Source organism: Lynx canadensis, chromosome E1, assembly GCF_007474595.2.
Source record: "Lynx canadensis isolate LIC74 chromosome E1, mLynCan4.pri.v2, whole genome shotgun sequence".
NCBI lineage: Eukaryota > Metazoa > Chordata > Mammalia > Carnivora > Felidae > Lynx > Lynx canadensis.
Window position 1 is genome coordinate 44,087,833 of NC_044316.2, and position 17,516 is coordinate 44,105,348.

The 17,516-nt window shown below is 38.2% G+C and overlaps 1 protein-coding gene across 1 annotated transcript in view; it reads left to right on the forward strand.

Annotated features, from left to right (window-relative positions):
• LOC115508163 overlaps positions 1-17,516 on the forward strand; it is a 142,039-nt gene that overhangs the window by 21,028 nt on the left and 103,495 nt on the right. Inside the window, exons 12-21 of the mRNA XM_036064353.1 lie at positions 2,340-2,444; positions 3,232-3,285; positions 7,594-7,698; positions 9,459-9,512; positions 10,118-10,231; positions 10,781-10,834; positions 12,365-12,469; positions 15,473-15,526; positions 16,146-16,250; positions 17,149-17,202. Coding sequence (XP_035920246.1) covers positions 2,340-2,444; positions 3,232-3,285; positions 7,594-7,698; positions 9,459-9,512; positions 10,118-10,231; positions 10,781-10,834; positions 12,365-12,469; positions 15,473-15,526; positions 16,146-16,250; positions 17,149-17,202 — 804 coding nt within the window. The remainder of the gene's footprint in view (positions 1-2,339; positions 2,445-3,231; positions 3,286-7,593; positions 7,699-9,458; positions 9,513-10,117; positions 10,232-10,780; positions 10,835-12,364; positions 12,470-15,472; positions 15,527-16,145; positions 16,251-17,148; positions 17,203-17,516) is intronic.

Below are 17,516 nucleotides of genomic sequence, written 5' to 3' on the forward strand. Positions count from 1 at the left end.
CTCCTAATTCGTACATTAAGTTATATTTTAATGCTCTATTCCAACTCTCCCATCACTACCTTTTTACTCTGCCATTTTACTATTTTATTGGGGAAGTGTTTCTACTTTAATTGTCTAAACTACGGGTTGGCAAACTCTGACCCTTGGGCCAAATCTGCTTCCGTTTGTGTAAACAATTTCATTGGAACACATCCAGCCCATTAGTTTGTGCATTATTTATGGCTGCTTTTACCATACAAAGGTGGAGCTGAGTAGTTGTGACAGAGATCATAAGTCCTACAAAGCCTAGAATATTTTCTATTGTTTATAAACTTTTATAGAAAAGTTGGCTGACTCCTAGCCTAGAGTTTAACTTCAGAGTGATCTTACATCCTAGATTGTTATGGTTTACCACTGAGGGAGATTAATTTTAATGAATTATTTTTAATACCCTCTTTTACTCCAAGTAGTCCTTGTATATGTGATAAATTGTATGGAATTTTAACTTTTGATATTTACACTATATACTGAAGTGCAATGCTTGATAAAAAATTCTTTATCTTCTGAGGTTTCTTCCAAACAGTACTTCGATATGCATAATCTGAGTGTCTTGAAGGGAAACTGACTTTCTGCAAATGTAGCCTCAAAGTACTAGCCCAGAGTGCGCAGGACAGAAAGGCTCATGGACCCAGTTAAAATGTTTGAGTCACACAGTATTAAATCATTTAAAAACACACAGCAAAAAACAAAACAAAACAAAACAAAATAAAATAAAAACACACAGCAAAAAATGGGGCAGAAATATGGAATACATTAACAAATTCAGGGTAGAGTGAATGGAAGGACTACACTACTTGAATCTGAGGTGTGTGATGTGCATAATAAGTTTTGTGTCTCTCTCTGTTCAGCAGCATTAGTTTTTCCTGCTGCTGATGTGGTTATAAGGACCAGAATTGAGATTCAAGCAGAATGGACCACAGATGGAAAGTGCTCTAGCCTGTGACACAACCTCTTTCAGAAAGACTCGGGGTTAGGGGCACCTGGGTGGCTCAGTCAGTTGAGCATCTGACTCTTGACTTTGTATCAGGTCATGATCTCACAGTTCGTGAGATCGAGCCCCATGTCAGGCTCTGCACTGACAGCACAGAGCCTGCATGGGATATTCTCTCTCTCTCTCTCTCTCTCTCTCTCTCTGCCCCTCTCCCCACTCTATCTCAAAGTAAATAAACTTAAAAAAACAAAAACAAAAACAAAAAAAGAAAGACACAAGGACAAGTACCTGTTGTTAATAGTTGTAGCTTGCCATTAAGGCCATCAAAGAGCATAGGTTTTGTGTTCCTTGAGCAGAGGACACAGAAGACCTAAAAACAGTGTCACCAATGGATTGCCAAATTAGAGTCATTTGAACAAGTGTCATAAATATTTACCACATCTTGAATATTTGGTGCCTCAAGCAATTTGAGTATCACAAATATTTAGCACTTCTTATACATTTAGTCTAACATATATTTAGTGAACATGTTCTCCATGTGCATGTAACCTCATGAGTATTAAATATTGCTCAGTTCTTTCATTCCCTTCTATCTAACTTACATACCCTTTACTTAAAAACTACTTGTCTGTACTGCAAAACATCTTAAAAGATGTAGCCCATGTTTTGTAAACTACAAACTTGAACTAATGTACTTACTTCACTTGTGTAATAGAATTAAATGTTCTCGGGGCGCCTGGGTGGCGCAGTCGGTTGAGCGTCCGACTTCAGCCAGGTCATGATCTCGCGGTCCGTGAGTTCGAGCCCCGCGTCAGGCTCTGTGCTGACAGCTCAGGGCCTGGAGCCTGTTTCAGATTCTGTGTCTTCCTCTCTCTCTGACCCTCCCCCGTTCATGCTCTCTCTCTCTCTCTCTCTGTCTCAAAAATAAATAAACGTTAAAAAAAAAATTTTTTTAAAAAAAGAATTAAATGTTCTCAAAGGCAAATGCACATTATGCTGAATTAACATATTAAGTAGTGAAGTAAAACCAGACACAACACTCATAATTAAGATAATAACAGAGACACTGAATTTTAAATATCTGTGATATTTTAAATAACTTGGAATCCCCCAAGCCACTTATATCTTGCTTAAATTGCTTTACTCAAAAAAAAAAATTGCCTTACTCCATAATTATAGATATTGAATTTTTTGAGTAAAGGGAACAATTCTGTTTCCATGATGTCTGATGGCACAAAGGTCTCATGCTACTTTGTTCATAGCTGTTGCATGATCTGCTGAATAGATAAATGACTTCTTTTTTTTCATATTTTGGAGATTTTTAGGTCATATCCAAACTTTTCATCTACTTCGATTTCTTTCTTTGAAGGAGGAGAAGTTAATGTCAGTGATATTCAAAGTATTCTGGAAAAAATGGGGATAGAGCTCACAGATAAGGAGTGCTCAAAACTAAAGAAATATCTGCCAGTCAATGGTGAGTATTTAAAAAAACAATGTAGGGGCGCCTGGGTGGCGCAGTCCGTTAAGTGTCCGACTTCAGCCAGGTCACGATCTCGCGGTCTGTGAGTTCGAGCCCTGAGTCAGGCTCTGGGCTGATGGCTCAGAGCCTGGAGCCTGTTTCCGATTCTGTGTCTCCCTCTCTCTCTGCCCCTCCCCCGTTCATGCTCTGTCTCTCTCTGTCCCAAAAATAAATAAACGTTGAAAAAAAAATTTAAAAACAAACAAACAAACAATGTAGCCTTTAAGGAACTCAGACTTGTGTTTATTTTTTGAGAAGTTCTAGAATTATTTCCATTTGATAAAAACAGGATTTAGAAGGAATTATGCAGTTCCAGTTTAAGAAGTAACCCCAGCGGTGCCACTTTATTTATAGAATCATTGGCCCCTTCAGTCACTAACCTGGTATTAAGTCAAGGAAGTGCCTATTCTAACTTTTGATTCTAGTCAGAAGGCATCCTCAAGAATAAACAGGGACATACAGGAAAGTAAAAAGAGTGAGAAAATGCCAGAAAGGGAAAATGGGGAAATTAAAGGGAGGCATAGGGAATTAAGATGTGTGTGTTTCAGCATAGTAGAGTGCCCATAATAACTCCCTCAGAAGCCAGGGGGCAGTATTGAAAATTTTCTCTACTTGTTAACTGTTTTCTTGGTTGTTTACAATTAAATTAGGCCTTTTCTGGGGGTAAATTATGATGTCTGTCTTTCCTAAATGCCTAACTTAATATTTCATTGGTGTGGTCTAATTTCTTTCTTTCTTACAGCTGTTGGAAAGGTGTACCAAAACAGGTTGATGGATGGTGTAAAAACCCTTAAAGGTGAGTGACAGTTATAGCAAAAAAGCAGATGAATCTGAATCTGAAAAGCAGATGAGAAGCCTTTACCACTGTGTGTGTATGTGTGTGTAAAGCTACATTCATGTTTTTTCCAAAGATCTTTTCTGTATTTATTTTACGAAATGGCCTCCTGTACCATTCTTTTACCTTAAGATGGAAGCAAAAATCCACATAAAAGTAGAGCTCTTGAATAACTTCACCCTTAAGGAAATGGTAAACTAGAAAAATGTCTAATCAGCACAAGTAGGTAAAAGGAAGTTTATGTGTATAGTCATGGATTCTAAGATCATGAAGAAATGTCTCCTTTGAAAATTCATGACTATGGACCTATGTTCATGTTGGTTCCAATTCATATTTGCACTCCCTGCATGGCCCAGGAACTCACAAAAATTTAACAAAAAGTGAGGCACCTGGGTGGCTCTGTCAGTTGAGTGTGTGACTTTGGCTCAGGTCATGATCTCATGGTTTGTGGGTTTGAGCCCCATGTCACGCTCTGTGCTGAGAGTGCAGAGCCTGCTTTGGATTCTCTGTCTCAGTCTCTCTCCGCACCTCCCCCACTCACACGCATGTGCGTTCTCTCTCTCTCTCAAAAGAAATAAATATTAAAAGAAAAATTTTTTAAAGTTTGCACCAGCATTGTAGTAACTCTAGTATTAAAGAAATTCATCCTCATATCATGGTCAGAAGAATTTTCCCTATAAAACTTTTCTTAAAATGAACTTGAAACAGAAAATTACAAAAGATGAAAAAATTTTGCCAAAAGGGAATTAAAAGCAAAAATGAACTATTGGGACCTCATCAAGATAAAAGGCTTCTGCACTACAAGGGAAACAATCAACAAAACTAAAAGGCAACCGTCGGAATGGGAGAAGATATTTGCAAATGACATATTGGATAAAGGGCTAGTATCCGAAATCTATAAAGAACTCGCAAACTCCACACCTGAAAAACAAATAACCCAGTGAAGAAATGGGCAGAAGACATGAATAGACACTTTTCCAAAGAAAACATCCAGATAGCCAACAGACAAATGAAATGATGCTCAACATCACTCATCATCAGGGAAATACAAATCAAAGCCACGCTGAGATACCATCTCACGCTGAGTGGTCAGAGTGGCTAAAATGAACAAATCAGGTGATTATAGATGCTGGCCAGGATGTGAAGAAATGGAACCCTCTTGCACTGTTGGTGGGAATGCAAACTGGTAGAGCCGCTCTGGAAAACAGTGTGGAGGTTCCTCAAAAAATTAAAAATAGATCTACCCTATGACCCAGCAATAGCACTGTTAGGAATTTACCCAAGGGATACAGGAGTGCTGATGCATGGGGGCACATGTACCCCAATGTTGATAGCAGTGCTTTCAACAATAGCCAAATCATGGAAAGAGCCTAACTGTCCATCAACTGATGAATGGCTAAAGAAGATGTGGTTTATATATGCAACGGAATACTACTTGGCAATGAGAAAGAATGAAATCCGGCCTTTTGTAGCAACGTGGATGGAACTGGAGAGTGTTATGCTAAGTGAAATAAGTCAGGCAGAGAAAGACAGATACCATATGCTTTCACTCATATGTGGATCCTGAGAAACTTAACAGAAGACTATGGGGGAGAGGAAGGGGGAAAAAAAAGTTAGAGAGGGAAGGAGGCAAACCAGAAGAGACTTAAAAACTGAGAACAAACTGAGGGTTGATGGGTGTTGGGGGAGAGGGGAAAGTGGGTGATGGGCATTGAGGAGGGCACTTGTTGGGATGAGCACTGGGTGTTGTATGGAAACAAATTTGACAATAAAGTATATTTAAAAAAAATTTGCCAATATATACGATAACAAATGGAACCCCCAAAGACTTCATATGATACAAATATTTTAGATAGACCATAAAATAAGTATGCTTTAAATGACTAAATTCACAAAAGGAAAATGGAAATACTCTTAAAAACTAGCACAGGAAAAAATGGATTTGAAAGGAGTCAAAATTTCTAGAAATGAAATGTCTAGCCTGGAAAATTTAAAAACATAATGGTTTTATTGGCAGATGTAAATGAAGAATTAATTGGATTACTGGAATAGAACTCTGAAAAAAATTACCAAGATTCCAGCATAAAGACAAAAAAGTAACAAACAGGAAGGAGGAGTAAGAGGCCGGAGGGTCAGAGTGAAAAATCTGCCAGTTTATCCAACAGTATACAAGAGAGCTAACAGAGACAAAGAAAGAAAATGCTAATTTGAAGACCTAACAGTTGGTAATTTTTTGTGATTATTCAAAGACATGGATCCTAAAACACAGGACACGTAATGAGTCCTAAAATGTTGCTTAAGAGGTCTCTGGTTAGGGGCGCCTGGGTGGCGCAGTCGGTTAAGCGTCCGACTTCAGCCAGGTCACGATCTCGCGGTCCGGGAGTTCGAGCCCCGCGTCAGGCTCTGGGCTGATGGCTCAGAGCCTGGAGCCTGTTTCCGATTCTGTGTCTCCCTCTCTCTCTGCCCCTCCCCCGTTCATGCTCTGTCTCTCTCTGTCCCAAAAATAAATAAACGTTGAAAAAAAAAAAAAAAAAAAAAGAGGTCTCTGGTTAATCATCTCGTAAGGAAGTCACAGAACACCAAAACAGAACAAAACAAAAAACCCTACAGGCAACCACAGTGCATTCTGACTACCTACAAATAAACAATTAGACTTATAGTGGACTACAATGAGAATTCACCTTACACCCCATAGGATGGCGATTTTATAAAAAGGAACAGAAGCGCCTGCATGGCTCAGTCAGTCAGTTAAGCATCCAACTTCAGCTCAGGTCATGATCTCACAGTTTGTGAGTGTGAGACCCACATCAGGCTGTGCTTTGGATCCTCTATCCTTTCTCTGCCCCCCCCACCCCCCGCCACACCCCACTCATGCTTTCTCCCCCCCCCCCCCCGCTCAAAAATAAACATTTAAAAAAATAAATTTTTTTAAAAAGGAACAGAAAATAACAAGTGTTGGTGAGAATGTGGAGAAGTTGGAACACTTGTGCACTGGTGGTGGAAGCGTGAAATGGTGCAGCCACTATGAAAACCAGTATGGCAGTTCCTCAGAAACTTAAAATTACTACATGATTCGGCAATTCCATTTCTGGGCATGTGTCTTAGTGCATTCAGGCTGCTATAATAAATTTCCAGGGACTGGATGGCTTATAAACAACAGAAGTTCATTTCTCACAGTTCTGGGGACTGGAGTCCCAAGATCAGGATGCCAGCATGGTGGGTAAGGGCCCTCCTTTGGGTTGTATTTGTACAGTGACTTCGCATTGTATCATTCCAAGGTGGAAGGGGCAAGGGATCTCTGCAGGTTATCCTTTATAAAGACACTAATCTCATTCATAAGGGCTCTGCCCTCATGACCTAATAACCTCCCAAAGGACCCATCTCTTAATACCATCAATTTGAGAATTAGGTTTTCAGTATATGAATGGCAGGGGGTAGGGGGGCACACAGACATTCAGGCTTTTGTAGTGCGTATCCAAATTTGTATATCCAGCACTATTCAAAGAGCCAAGAGATGGGCTCAGTCTGTGTGTTCATCAACCTTAAAATGGAAAGAAATTGGGACACAGGCTACAACATGGTGAACATTGAAGACATTTTGCTAAGTGAAATAAGCCAATCACAAAAAGACAGATACTGTATGGTTCTGTTAATGTAAGATAACCTGGAGCAGTCAGATTCATAGAGACAGAGGCTGGGTGTAGGGAGGAATGAGGAGTATTGTTTGAGGAGTACGGACTTTTAATTTGGGAAGGTAAAAGGTTCTGGGATGGATAGTGGGTGATGGTTCTAAAACAAGGTGAGTATATTCCATGCCACTGAACTCTATCCTGAAAAATGGTTAAAATGGTAAATGTATGTCATGCATATTCTACTATATATATATTTCAATCTCACAAGATGAGAGAAATTATTAGACATTTTTGGGAAAATTTATTCAGAGGAAAGAACCATGTAAACTGTTCAGCAAACAAAAATAATACTTTCCTACTGGCAGAAGCGTATGAATTTTGTTTTCTGTATTTCTGTAAATCGTCTTGAAGTTCTGCCACAGTCTTTAAAAGCTAATTATATAAATGGATTCCCGCAATTACTCATTGGAGGAAATTCTAATTCCGCCTTTATTACTGACACTCTTAGATACAACTGAATATACATTCGACCTTTTTCTTTAAGGTGAAACCAATATCTATAACACACAGGAATTCATAGCTATTGTCACATTCTAAGGTTATTCAATGTTGCTTACATTCTTCTCTTTCTTCCAAGGAGGGATTGTTGATGTTGCTAACCTAGACACTGCTTTGCAAAACATGGGAATGAATCTCACAGGAATGGAAAAGAGCGATTTGATAAAGAACCTACCTGTTGATGGTGAGTAAGCATATACATTTTTGCATCACTGAATATAACTTGAGTTGTGAGCTTCTATAAAATCATCTCTGAAGAAGTTTGTTTGCCCGTAAGAAGATATTTGTAAAAACTTAGAAATGAGCTCAGAAAGAAAATAAAGTAACATTCTTTCTTGTCATTTTATTAACATGTTTCATCAACCTTTTTAATTCTGGATCCAAAGGAATGCTAAAAACATAGATCTTTGATTAGGACTACAAAAAGTGAGGGAATAGATAAATAATTAGGGGTGAAAATAGCATGAAAAACGGTCTAGAGGAGATGAATACAGAAAAAATCGGAAAATAAAAGAGAAAATGTGGGAGATTAAACACGAGAGGCACATTCCAAAGCCGTATGATAGCACTCATTCATTTTCTCAGAGCGGTCTGCAAACACGCAGGCTATAACATACAGAATTTTGCCTTTTTCTGAAGCTACATAATATCCCACTCCTATTTCAAATTCCATGATCTAACTAAAGGCCACATTCTCAGGCAGCTCCCTTGAAGCTAGAACTAGAAACACTGAAATACAATTGAAGCTGAATGAGGGCTGAAATGCAGTGGTTCAATGAAAATATTATGCTAAGTGAAAGAAGCCAGTCACAAAAGAGCACGTATTGTATGATTCCATTTATAGGAAATGTCCAGAATAAGCAGATCTGTATGTACTACATATTAATGTTTCCATTTGGATTTTTAGAAATCTTTTCCTCATATAATATACTGACACTTAGTCCTGACACTCTCCCTGACACAGATAGATTAGTGATTGCCTAGGACTGCGGTTGGGGCTGTAGATGGGAACTGCAAATTAATGTTATGAGGTTTCTTTTTTTTTATAATGAGGTTTCTTTTGCGGAATATGAAAATGTTCCAAAATTAGATTGCAGTGATAGTTGCAGAATTCAGTCTATATCCTAAAACTGTTCACTTGTATACTTGAAATGGATGAGTTTGTTTGGTATGCAAATTATATCTCAATAAATTGTTTAAAAACGAATATTGGCCTGCTCTGTACTTTTAGAGCCAGAAGATAATAAAGAACAAAAGTGACATGAAGCTTCTATTTACATATTTGTCATCTACAAGTTAGACAAAAAATAATAATGTGTGCAAATGCAATGTCTTAGTTGTTTTTGGTCTAGTAAGGAAAAATGAACCTGAGATCCTATAGAATCCCAAATTTCTATCTTTGTAATATGCTTTCATGTTAATGTCTTTAAATATTGATTTAAAAATATACAGAATCTGTACTTTTAAAATTATCTCAAGCCAATCACTGAAGTGATCATTAATTTACTCATAGGGAATAAAGGAGTAAGAAACTCTGTGTCAAAAAAAAAAAAAAAAGTCAGGAACTACTAAGTATCAGCTTATTACATAAGGAGATCAATTGTAGGAGCCAGATACAAACATTAATATGTAGCACACAAAAATTGTAAATTCCATTCCTTGTGCCTGATGTAAACAGTGGAGAGTTTCCCAACGTATAGGAGTCATGAAGCCGACTCTGTGGGAAATGGTGACTTAATTTTATATCTCATCCTTAACTACCAGAGGTTTAATTTTCTGTAGTTCAATTAATCAACACTCTAGTAATATTTTAGAACTTCTGGCTCAAGATAAATATAGGATAAAATATTAGAGTATACATATATTGCTTTCTTTTTTAAATTCCGTATTGCAAATGAGTGCCGGTGTTATATTTGTATTTGATTTACGTGGCTCTCTTAACAGATAATGGGAAGGTTGAAGTGAAAAAGTTAATGGATGCATTGAAAATGTTTTCTGGTGAGTGGCAAGTTACTATAAAATTGTACTATTTTTAAAATATCTCCTCAACTTCCCCAAACTGTTTATATGTCTTTATATTATGTCTCATTGAATACTTGTTTTCAGAGTCTTATGCTGTATTTATTTGTACAACTTAAATTTTAAAAATACAATGAAAATTCTGTGTCTTGGTAAGAAATCTGGCCCAAATGTTTTTAATAAAGCAATAATATCACGTATCTCACTAATATTCAAATAATCCCATACCTTGATAGGCATATATGAAGAGGAAAATCACATAATTTAGGATCTCCCCAGAATTCTAAGCTCCCCTGCCAAAATTATAAATTTCCATAATTTCCATCATTCTAACTTGCTGGCCAATCTTAAAAGCAAATCTACCCTCTGCTGCATTAGATGCACACAGATCCATCACTAAGAGAGTATGCCTTTTAGGAGATTAAGGACCTGTGTTCTATTTGTGGCCTCCCTGTGATTCTGCGTAGTTGTACGTGTTTCCTTTTACTCGCTCGCTACTTCCGAGCTGAAGGTGATCATTTTTTCATTATCTGGAATCATTAGATTCCAAATTGTCATGCACTGATGTTCCTGTCTTTTGAAAGGAAAAAAGATTGATGCCAACGATCTGCTAAAGGTCTTGGCAGCCATGGGGATCGAGCTCCCTGAAAAGGAACTAGTGAGGCTGAGACAGACGGTACCTATCGACGGTGAGCCATATAAGTCTCAGAACAGCCTTTCCGGGGACATTGGTTTTGGGGGGTCATTGTCAGCAGTTCTAAATTGTTGTCTCTTTGTTTCTCCTAAAAAGTACTGAAAATAATTTTTAAAACAAATTAAGTTTTCTGACGTACAGATTCAATCTGTCAACCCAGCTCTTTAACCATAACCATATTGCCATCAGAGTTGATGCAGGTTGTAATAACACTACCCAGTCACGCCCCTGAGAGGCCTGCATGATAGGAAGGAAACTGAGGGAAGTGAGACACAGGTTAAAAAAAAAAGGGGGAGGGGACACAAAGAAGTAGTGATTTTTTTTTTTTCCTGCACAGTATAGTCTTCCCAGCAGTCTTCTTGGTTGCTGAACACTGGGTACATTTTTGTCACAATTTTTTTTCCTAAAGTAATTTTTATTTGATGAGGAGATAGAACAGATTTCCTAGGGAAAGAGTAAAAAAGATTGCTCCTAGAATTACCCAATTGCCCAAAAACTGTGTGTCCATGTTCTTTTCCTTTGGATATAAATTATGGTTTTTCTTTTTTAATAGCTGCTGGAAAGGTGTATAAGAACAGATTGTTGGATGGTGTGAAGTCTGTAAAAGGTATTTAAGAACCATGATTAGCAGAAAAGTCTGCTAAATGTCAACACAAATATCAACACAAACATCTTACCACCAGGTTTTGAGTCATGTCTACATTCCTGTATTTAGATTTTTTTATTTCATTATGTTAAGCACTTTTGCATAATCACCCATGGTATAGTATTGCAAGGGATCCATTCACTCTTGGAGAATATTTCTAAATAGCACCCCCAAAGAATCATTTGAAATCTAATTTATACAACACATAATATACAGAATATCATAGGCAGTTTTTCTGAGCGTTTGCCCAAAAACAATACAAAGGATTTTGGAGTGATCTTTAATAATTTTATGGCACAAATCAAGTTATTTTCTTTTTTATTTTTTATTTATTTTATTTTATTTTATTTTATTTTATTTTATTTTATTTTATTTTATTTTTAAGGCAGAGAGAGACAGAGCATGAGTGGGGATGGGGCAGAGAGAGAGAGGGAGACACAGAACTGGAAGCAGGCTCCAGGCTCTGAGTTGTGAGCACAGACCCCGATGCGGGGCTTGAACCCACAAACTGTGAGATCATGACCTGAGCCGAAGTCGGACGCCCAACCAACTGAGCCACCCAGGCGCCCCTCAAGTTATTTTCTCTAAAACATTCTTTCCTAAAGACCAGTTAACAACAATAGCAGCAACAGCAAATGTGGAAAAGAAGCATGGTATTGTGGCCAAAATGCTTTTTTACTTCCTCTTCCTGTAGGTCCTTAGAAAAAGAGACCAGAAGGGGAAGTAGGAAGGGAAAGAGGAAAAGGGTAGAAGATTTGCTGCTATTTAATGAGAGAAGTCTCTTGCAGGTGGCACTTGGCCTCCTGACATCCCAGATACTTGGAATAATTCCAGTCAGCAACATTCTTGGAGAATTTTGTGGTGAATGTGTTGTTCATGACAGTTTTCTCTTTGAGAGCATTGAATCCATTTTTATAGTCTTTTCATCTTTCATACACTTTTTGTATATTGCAATAGCAGAACATTGATGATCTGAATCTTGAACTATCCCTCTCAGCTGATACCTTGGCTTTGTTTTGGGGACAGACCTGCACAGTACTCTCTCTGTATTCCCCATGGGGACAGTCCTATCATTGGTATTCTTTTGGCCCCTCTTTTAACAGATGAGTATTACTTAATACTACAAATAGTAACTTTAAACACATAATCACAGCCTGTCACCCAGTAATGCTTCAACCTCAGAATATTTTTTAAGTAGGCTAAATGCCCAATGTGGGGCCTGAACTCACGACGCCAAGATCAAGAGTCACACATTCTACTGACTAAGCCAGCCAGGCACCCCCAACCTCAGAACATTTTATCTAAGTTGTTCTTGACATCATTTTCGGTGATTTACTGAGTCAACCTTATATGCCTGTTCACTAATACAAATAAATTGTACCTTTTTCTTTGTTTTTTTTATCATACTAAAATGCATGTGAGAAAAAAAATTATAATCTTTGGAAATCACGTAATTTTTTTTTCATGATTACTTCCTGTTTGTTCCTTAAGGAGGAATGGTTAAAGCCAATAACCTAGACAATGTTCTGGAAAATCTGGGAATTGAACTCACAGAAAAGGAACGTGAAGCTCTGGCAGAAAATCTGCCACTTAGTGGTAAGCATTGTAGATAATAATGAGCCTTAGGAGTTTACATCTATGAGCTTGTGTAAGAGAATGTATATTAACTAGTGATATTTGGTATACCAAAAGAAATTAGAAGCATTTGCAAAGATAGGGATGAACAGTCTTCATTTAAGAACAGATCACGTATTATTTAGGGGAAACTACATTTTTATTTAAAAACAAACCTGGGGCGCCTGGGTGGCGCAGTCGGTTAAGCGTCCGACTTCAGCCAGGTCACGATCTCGCGGTCCGCGAGTTCGAGCCCCGCGTCGGGCTCTGGGCTGATGGCTCAGAGCCTGGAGCCTGTTTCTGATTCTGTGTCTCCCTCTCTCTCTGCCCCTCCCCTGTTCATGCTCTGTCTCTCTCTGTCCCGAAAATAAATAAACGTTGAAAAAAAAAAAATTTAAAAACAAACCTAAAATTATGTCCGGGTAAATGCAGCAGAAGTTAAATTCTTTCCCCTGTGAAAGTCCAAGGCGAGAGTATCTTTGGGTAATAGACAGTGGCTCTTCTCCATTCAGCGATACAGGGATCCAGGTTCCTTGTCTCTTGGATTCCTTTTTAAGGCCTTGTCATCGTTTCTATCTAATAATGGAATGGAAAGGAGAGCGTGAAGGAGAGAGAGTGCACACGTTATTTCCGTAGCCATTCCTTTGTGGAGAACTGGTCACGTGGCTGCACCTAAATAAATGTGAGGCGGAGGTGGGGCGGTAGAGATGTAGTATCTTTCTGGGCATCCACTTCCATTTATGATTCTGTGCTCTGAGAGGAAATCAGAGTATTGGTAGGTAGTTAGCTGCTTTTTGTGTTTTGTTTTGTATTCATTGACAGTTGCCTCAAATATACATGCACCATGTGATTTGAAGCCCAGGAGGCCTTCCCTAAAAAGTCTCCGTGAGACTAGAACTGAGGAAGATAAAATAAAACTAAATCAAATCAAAATAAATCCATAAAGGAAAACTGTTTCCTAGTCATCTTCATTGAGGTTAACAGTATATATTTCCAGGTAACAAGCCCAACACCAGATTGCAGCAGATAGTTTTGCTTTGTCCCCAGCTGAGGACTGTTAATGCCTAAAGGAGCCTGTAACCAACCACAACTTAGACAAGCCTTGAGTTCCGCAATGGGGAAACTGGCTCATTAACAGAAAAAAGGTGTAGTCTTAGGCTTCTTTGCTTCTCTTGCACATGCTTGGCTTCTCTGTCACCTGCCCATTCCAGCTTCATGTTCTTCAAGTCGAATCACTTACCTTCTCATTATGTTTTAAAACATCACTCAGAAATGTTAGAAAGACCGAAGGAACAGGGGTTATGGTTTATGCAGTCAGCTATCCTCTTGAGGCTTTTGGTTTATAGATTTGTGGCATTGTAGGCCTTCCTTTATTTTGCTTTGGGGAATAGTGGTGTGCAACCAGTGAGGTTAGTTGGACACAGCCGTGATCTAAGTGTCATGCTTGGGGTTTAGTGCTCTGATTTGGCCATCAAAAGAGTCTTCATAATTTGCTTTTAAATTTTTTAATGTTTATTTATTTTGGAGACTGAGAGAGACAGAGGGAGCAGGGGAGGGGCAGAGAGAGAGGGAGACCCAGAATCTGAAGTAGGCTCCAGGCTCCGAGCTGTCAGCACAGAGCCCGATGCGGGGCTCGAACCCACGGATCGTGAGATCGTGACCTGAGCTGAAGTTGGACGCTTAACCGACTGAGCTGCCCAAGTGCCACAAGAGAGTCTTCACAATTTTATCTTTGAATTTGTGTTTCCTAATTGAAGTCTGATGGGAAACTAGAGCATGGCTGGGGCTTGGCACCCTGGCTCAGGCATGTGATTGCCCCTGCCATTTAGTCCCCAGGATGTATTCTGGATCAACCACTCCACAGCCTCTGGTATGGCCAACCTCCCTTTCACCACCATGCCTGGCAACATCTGCATCCCCTGACCCCAGCAGGGACCTGGGCATGGTTGCAGGGAGGGCTGGCATTGGCAACCTGTACCTGAAGGCATCTTGTGACAAGACATGGCAGCAGCAGTCCCCACTCGGCTGGCAGGGTCAAGCCTGTTCCTCATCCCCTTCCAGGTATCTAGTGTGTCCCCACATCAAGGCTGCATTACTCTTGGGAGTCGCCTGTCCATAGTGAGTTGAGGCAACCAGTGCATAGGAAAGTGAGACACGTGACTCAATTTTCAGATGTGTGGTTCTGGCGGCAGGAGGAAGGAAGGAAGTCTGCTGCTAGTGAGCCTCGTGCATGCTGAGTAATGGGACCACCCAGGGTGCCTGTGAAGTTCTGCACTCAACCCTAGAAGATGCCATGCCTGTGACAGTGCAACATTTACCAGCTGACTTATAAACAAAAACTAAAATAAAAACACCACCATGACAGTTTGGGAACAAGACTGTGGAAGAAAAAAAAAAGCAAAGTTTTTTTTTCCTGATTTTTGAACAAGGGGTCCCACGTTTTCATTTTGTACTTGGCTCAGTAAATAAAGTAGCTGGTCTTAGGGGGTTGATCAATCCTTCCTGATATTGGAACAATGCCATATTGCTATAACTCTCTAGCTTTAGCTAATGATTTCTTTTTTCCCAAACATAGAAAGGTAGAAACATTTACCCAAACTTTATGCATGTGCTGGTAACAAAAGATTGAGAACACATAACCAGCCATTCCAAGTTAATAGTTGAAATAACTAAAGAAAAGTATTAGTAGAAGATAGAACATGAAAAATGTTTTCAACATCAATCATGGGAAGAACCTTGCGTTTGCATCAGAAGGGCTATCAGAGACCAAACAACAACATACTTAGCCTACTGTAACATTCCTGCAAGCGTAAGACAGAGAAAGCTTTCTTGGGTTAACCCTCTATCTGCCATAGAATGAATTCTTTGCAATCCATTGCATAAAAGTTTTTGGCTGGTGAGATTAAATTGTGGGGAGAATCTCTATCTCTTAATTTAGCTCCTTTATCTTTTTATAATATTGCCAAATTATGGTATTTCTTACAGCTAATGGGAAGACTGAGCTCAAAAAATTGATGGAAGCAGTGGAAACTATTACAGGTTAATTAGAAGTTTCTACAAATCTAATGTCTTTATTCTTTAGCTAATTTATATTTTTATGTAGAACCATCATTTTTACATTCCCTTTTTTATTCTATTCTACCCATTTTTCTTCTATATTGATGAATATCTGCATACAGTTGCCCAGAATTACACATTAGAACATTTGCATTTTAGCACTAATTTTTCTGTGTGAATTTATAGTAGCAAATTTCTTAGTTTCTGGAATATTTGCCAAGAATAGTCACTATTCTTGATTTTGAAAGCCTAAATTTGAATTAGCATAGCTAATGATACAGCAAACTTTCACAGAGATAAAATTCTGTTATCATTAAGAGATTAGGGGAGAGATAATATCCTTACAAAATAAATGGATCTTATGCCTACAGTGTCCTAATTTGTATTATATAAACTGCATCAGTACGTCTATTACTTTACTAAGCGTAAGAGAGAAATTCTATTTCTACCCCCAATTAATGACAGTGGCAAACAGTTAACATATTGTGTGTGTTTGCTCATTCAGCTATTGTAGCTGAAGCTGTAAAGGGTCAACAGGTTTGGGGGGGGCTGTGGTTAGGCCCTTCTCTCTACTAATCTGTGACCATTTGTTATGTTGAAGGGGGAGAGGTTGATGTCAGTGATGTAGGAGATGTTCTGGAAAACATGGGAGTAACTGTCACAGATAAGGAATGTGTAGAGCTCGTAAAAAACCTGCCAGTTAATGGTAAGCATTTAAAATATTAATATGGTCTTGAAGGAAGCATACATTTCTTATTTTGTTTATGAGAACTTCTATATACTTTCTGATAGCATAGAAAAAATGCTTTCAAAAACTACTTAGTATGAATGATTTCACTCATGTAATTATGTATCTTCACATACTGATAGATAATATGTAGGTATATTCTAGGTTGTTAACATGAATCATCTAGGGACTTGTGGCTGCACTATAGACTGAGAAGGAAGAAGTAGAAAAAGGCACTTAAACAAAAACAAAGACCGAAAAAGTACAGCCATTGTGATACGGTTCAATTTATACACTTATGTATGCAAATAATTTTTAAAAAAAAATGAATGGTACGTTTTCACCTTAAAAGGATGCTATCTAATGGTAGAACATCAGTAACTGTAAGCTGAGTGTATATGGGGATTCATTGTTTCTATTCTACTTTCGTATATATTTAAAATTCTTTACAATAAAAACATTTCAAGAGAAGATTTTTAAGAAGGAATTCCATTAATTTTTAGTTGGAAATCAGTTGCTGCTTTATTCACAACCTGCCATCAGGGCTAAGAAATACCTTTTGTAGTTGTGGTTCTATAGATGGGGAATTGTAAAAGTTATACTGGGTGCTAACTAGGTGAGAGAACAGAAAAGGACATTAGAGAGCTGAAAAGGAATTTAAAAAAAAGCACTAAGATTACAAGATTAACATGCTTAAGTGTCAATAATTGAAGAGAGTGGATACATTGGTGGCTATTTCATTTTTAAAAATTTGAAAGTAAATTGGAAATTTTCTAGAGAAAATTACAAATCCTCCTTACATTAAATAATGACTTGCTGCCTTGGTGAATCTCCACATCACTTACTTGTGTATGACCTGATTTATGTTTCCACGTAGCTAAAGGAAAAGTCTACAAGAATAGGTTACTGGATGGTTTGAAGTCTCTTAATGGTAAGTGAGAAGCATAATACAAAGCCAGATGATTCTAAGAGACACATTATACTATCTCCTAGATATCCAATTGTGAACTTCACTAACCTCCTTAAATACTGATATCATTCCTAGCTTCTGATATAGACCTGTGAGCAAATTATCTCCATATAGAAATTTAAATAATATTTTACATAAGAGAAAATAAAGTCTGTGTCAGAACAGTAAAATTAAAGGGAAAATATTTGGGGAATTTGGTTAGGCGTTGAGACAATCAATAAAATAAACACAAATGAGCCCACTTATTAGTGAGAAGATAAAATAATGTTTTTCAT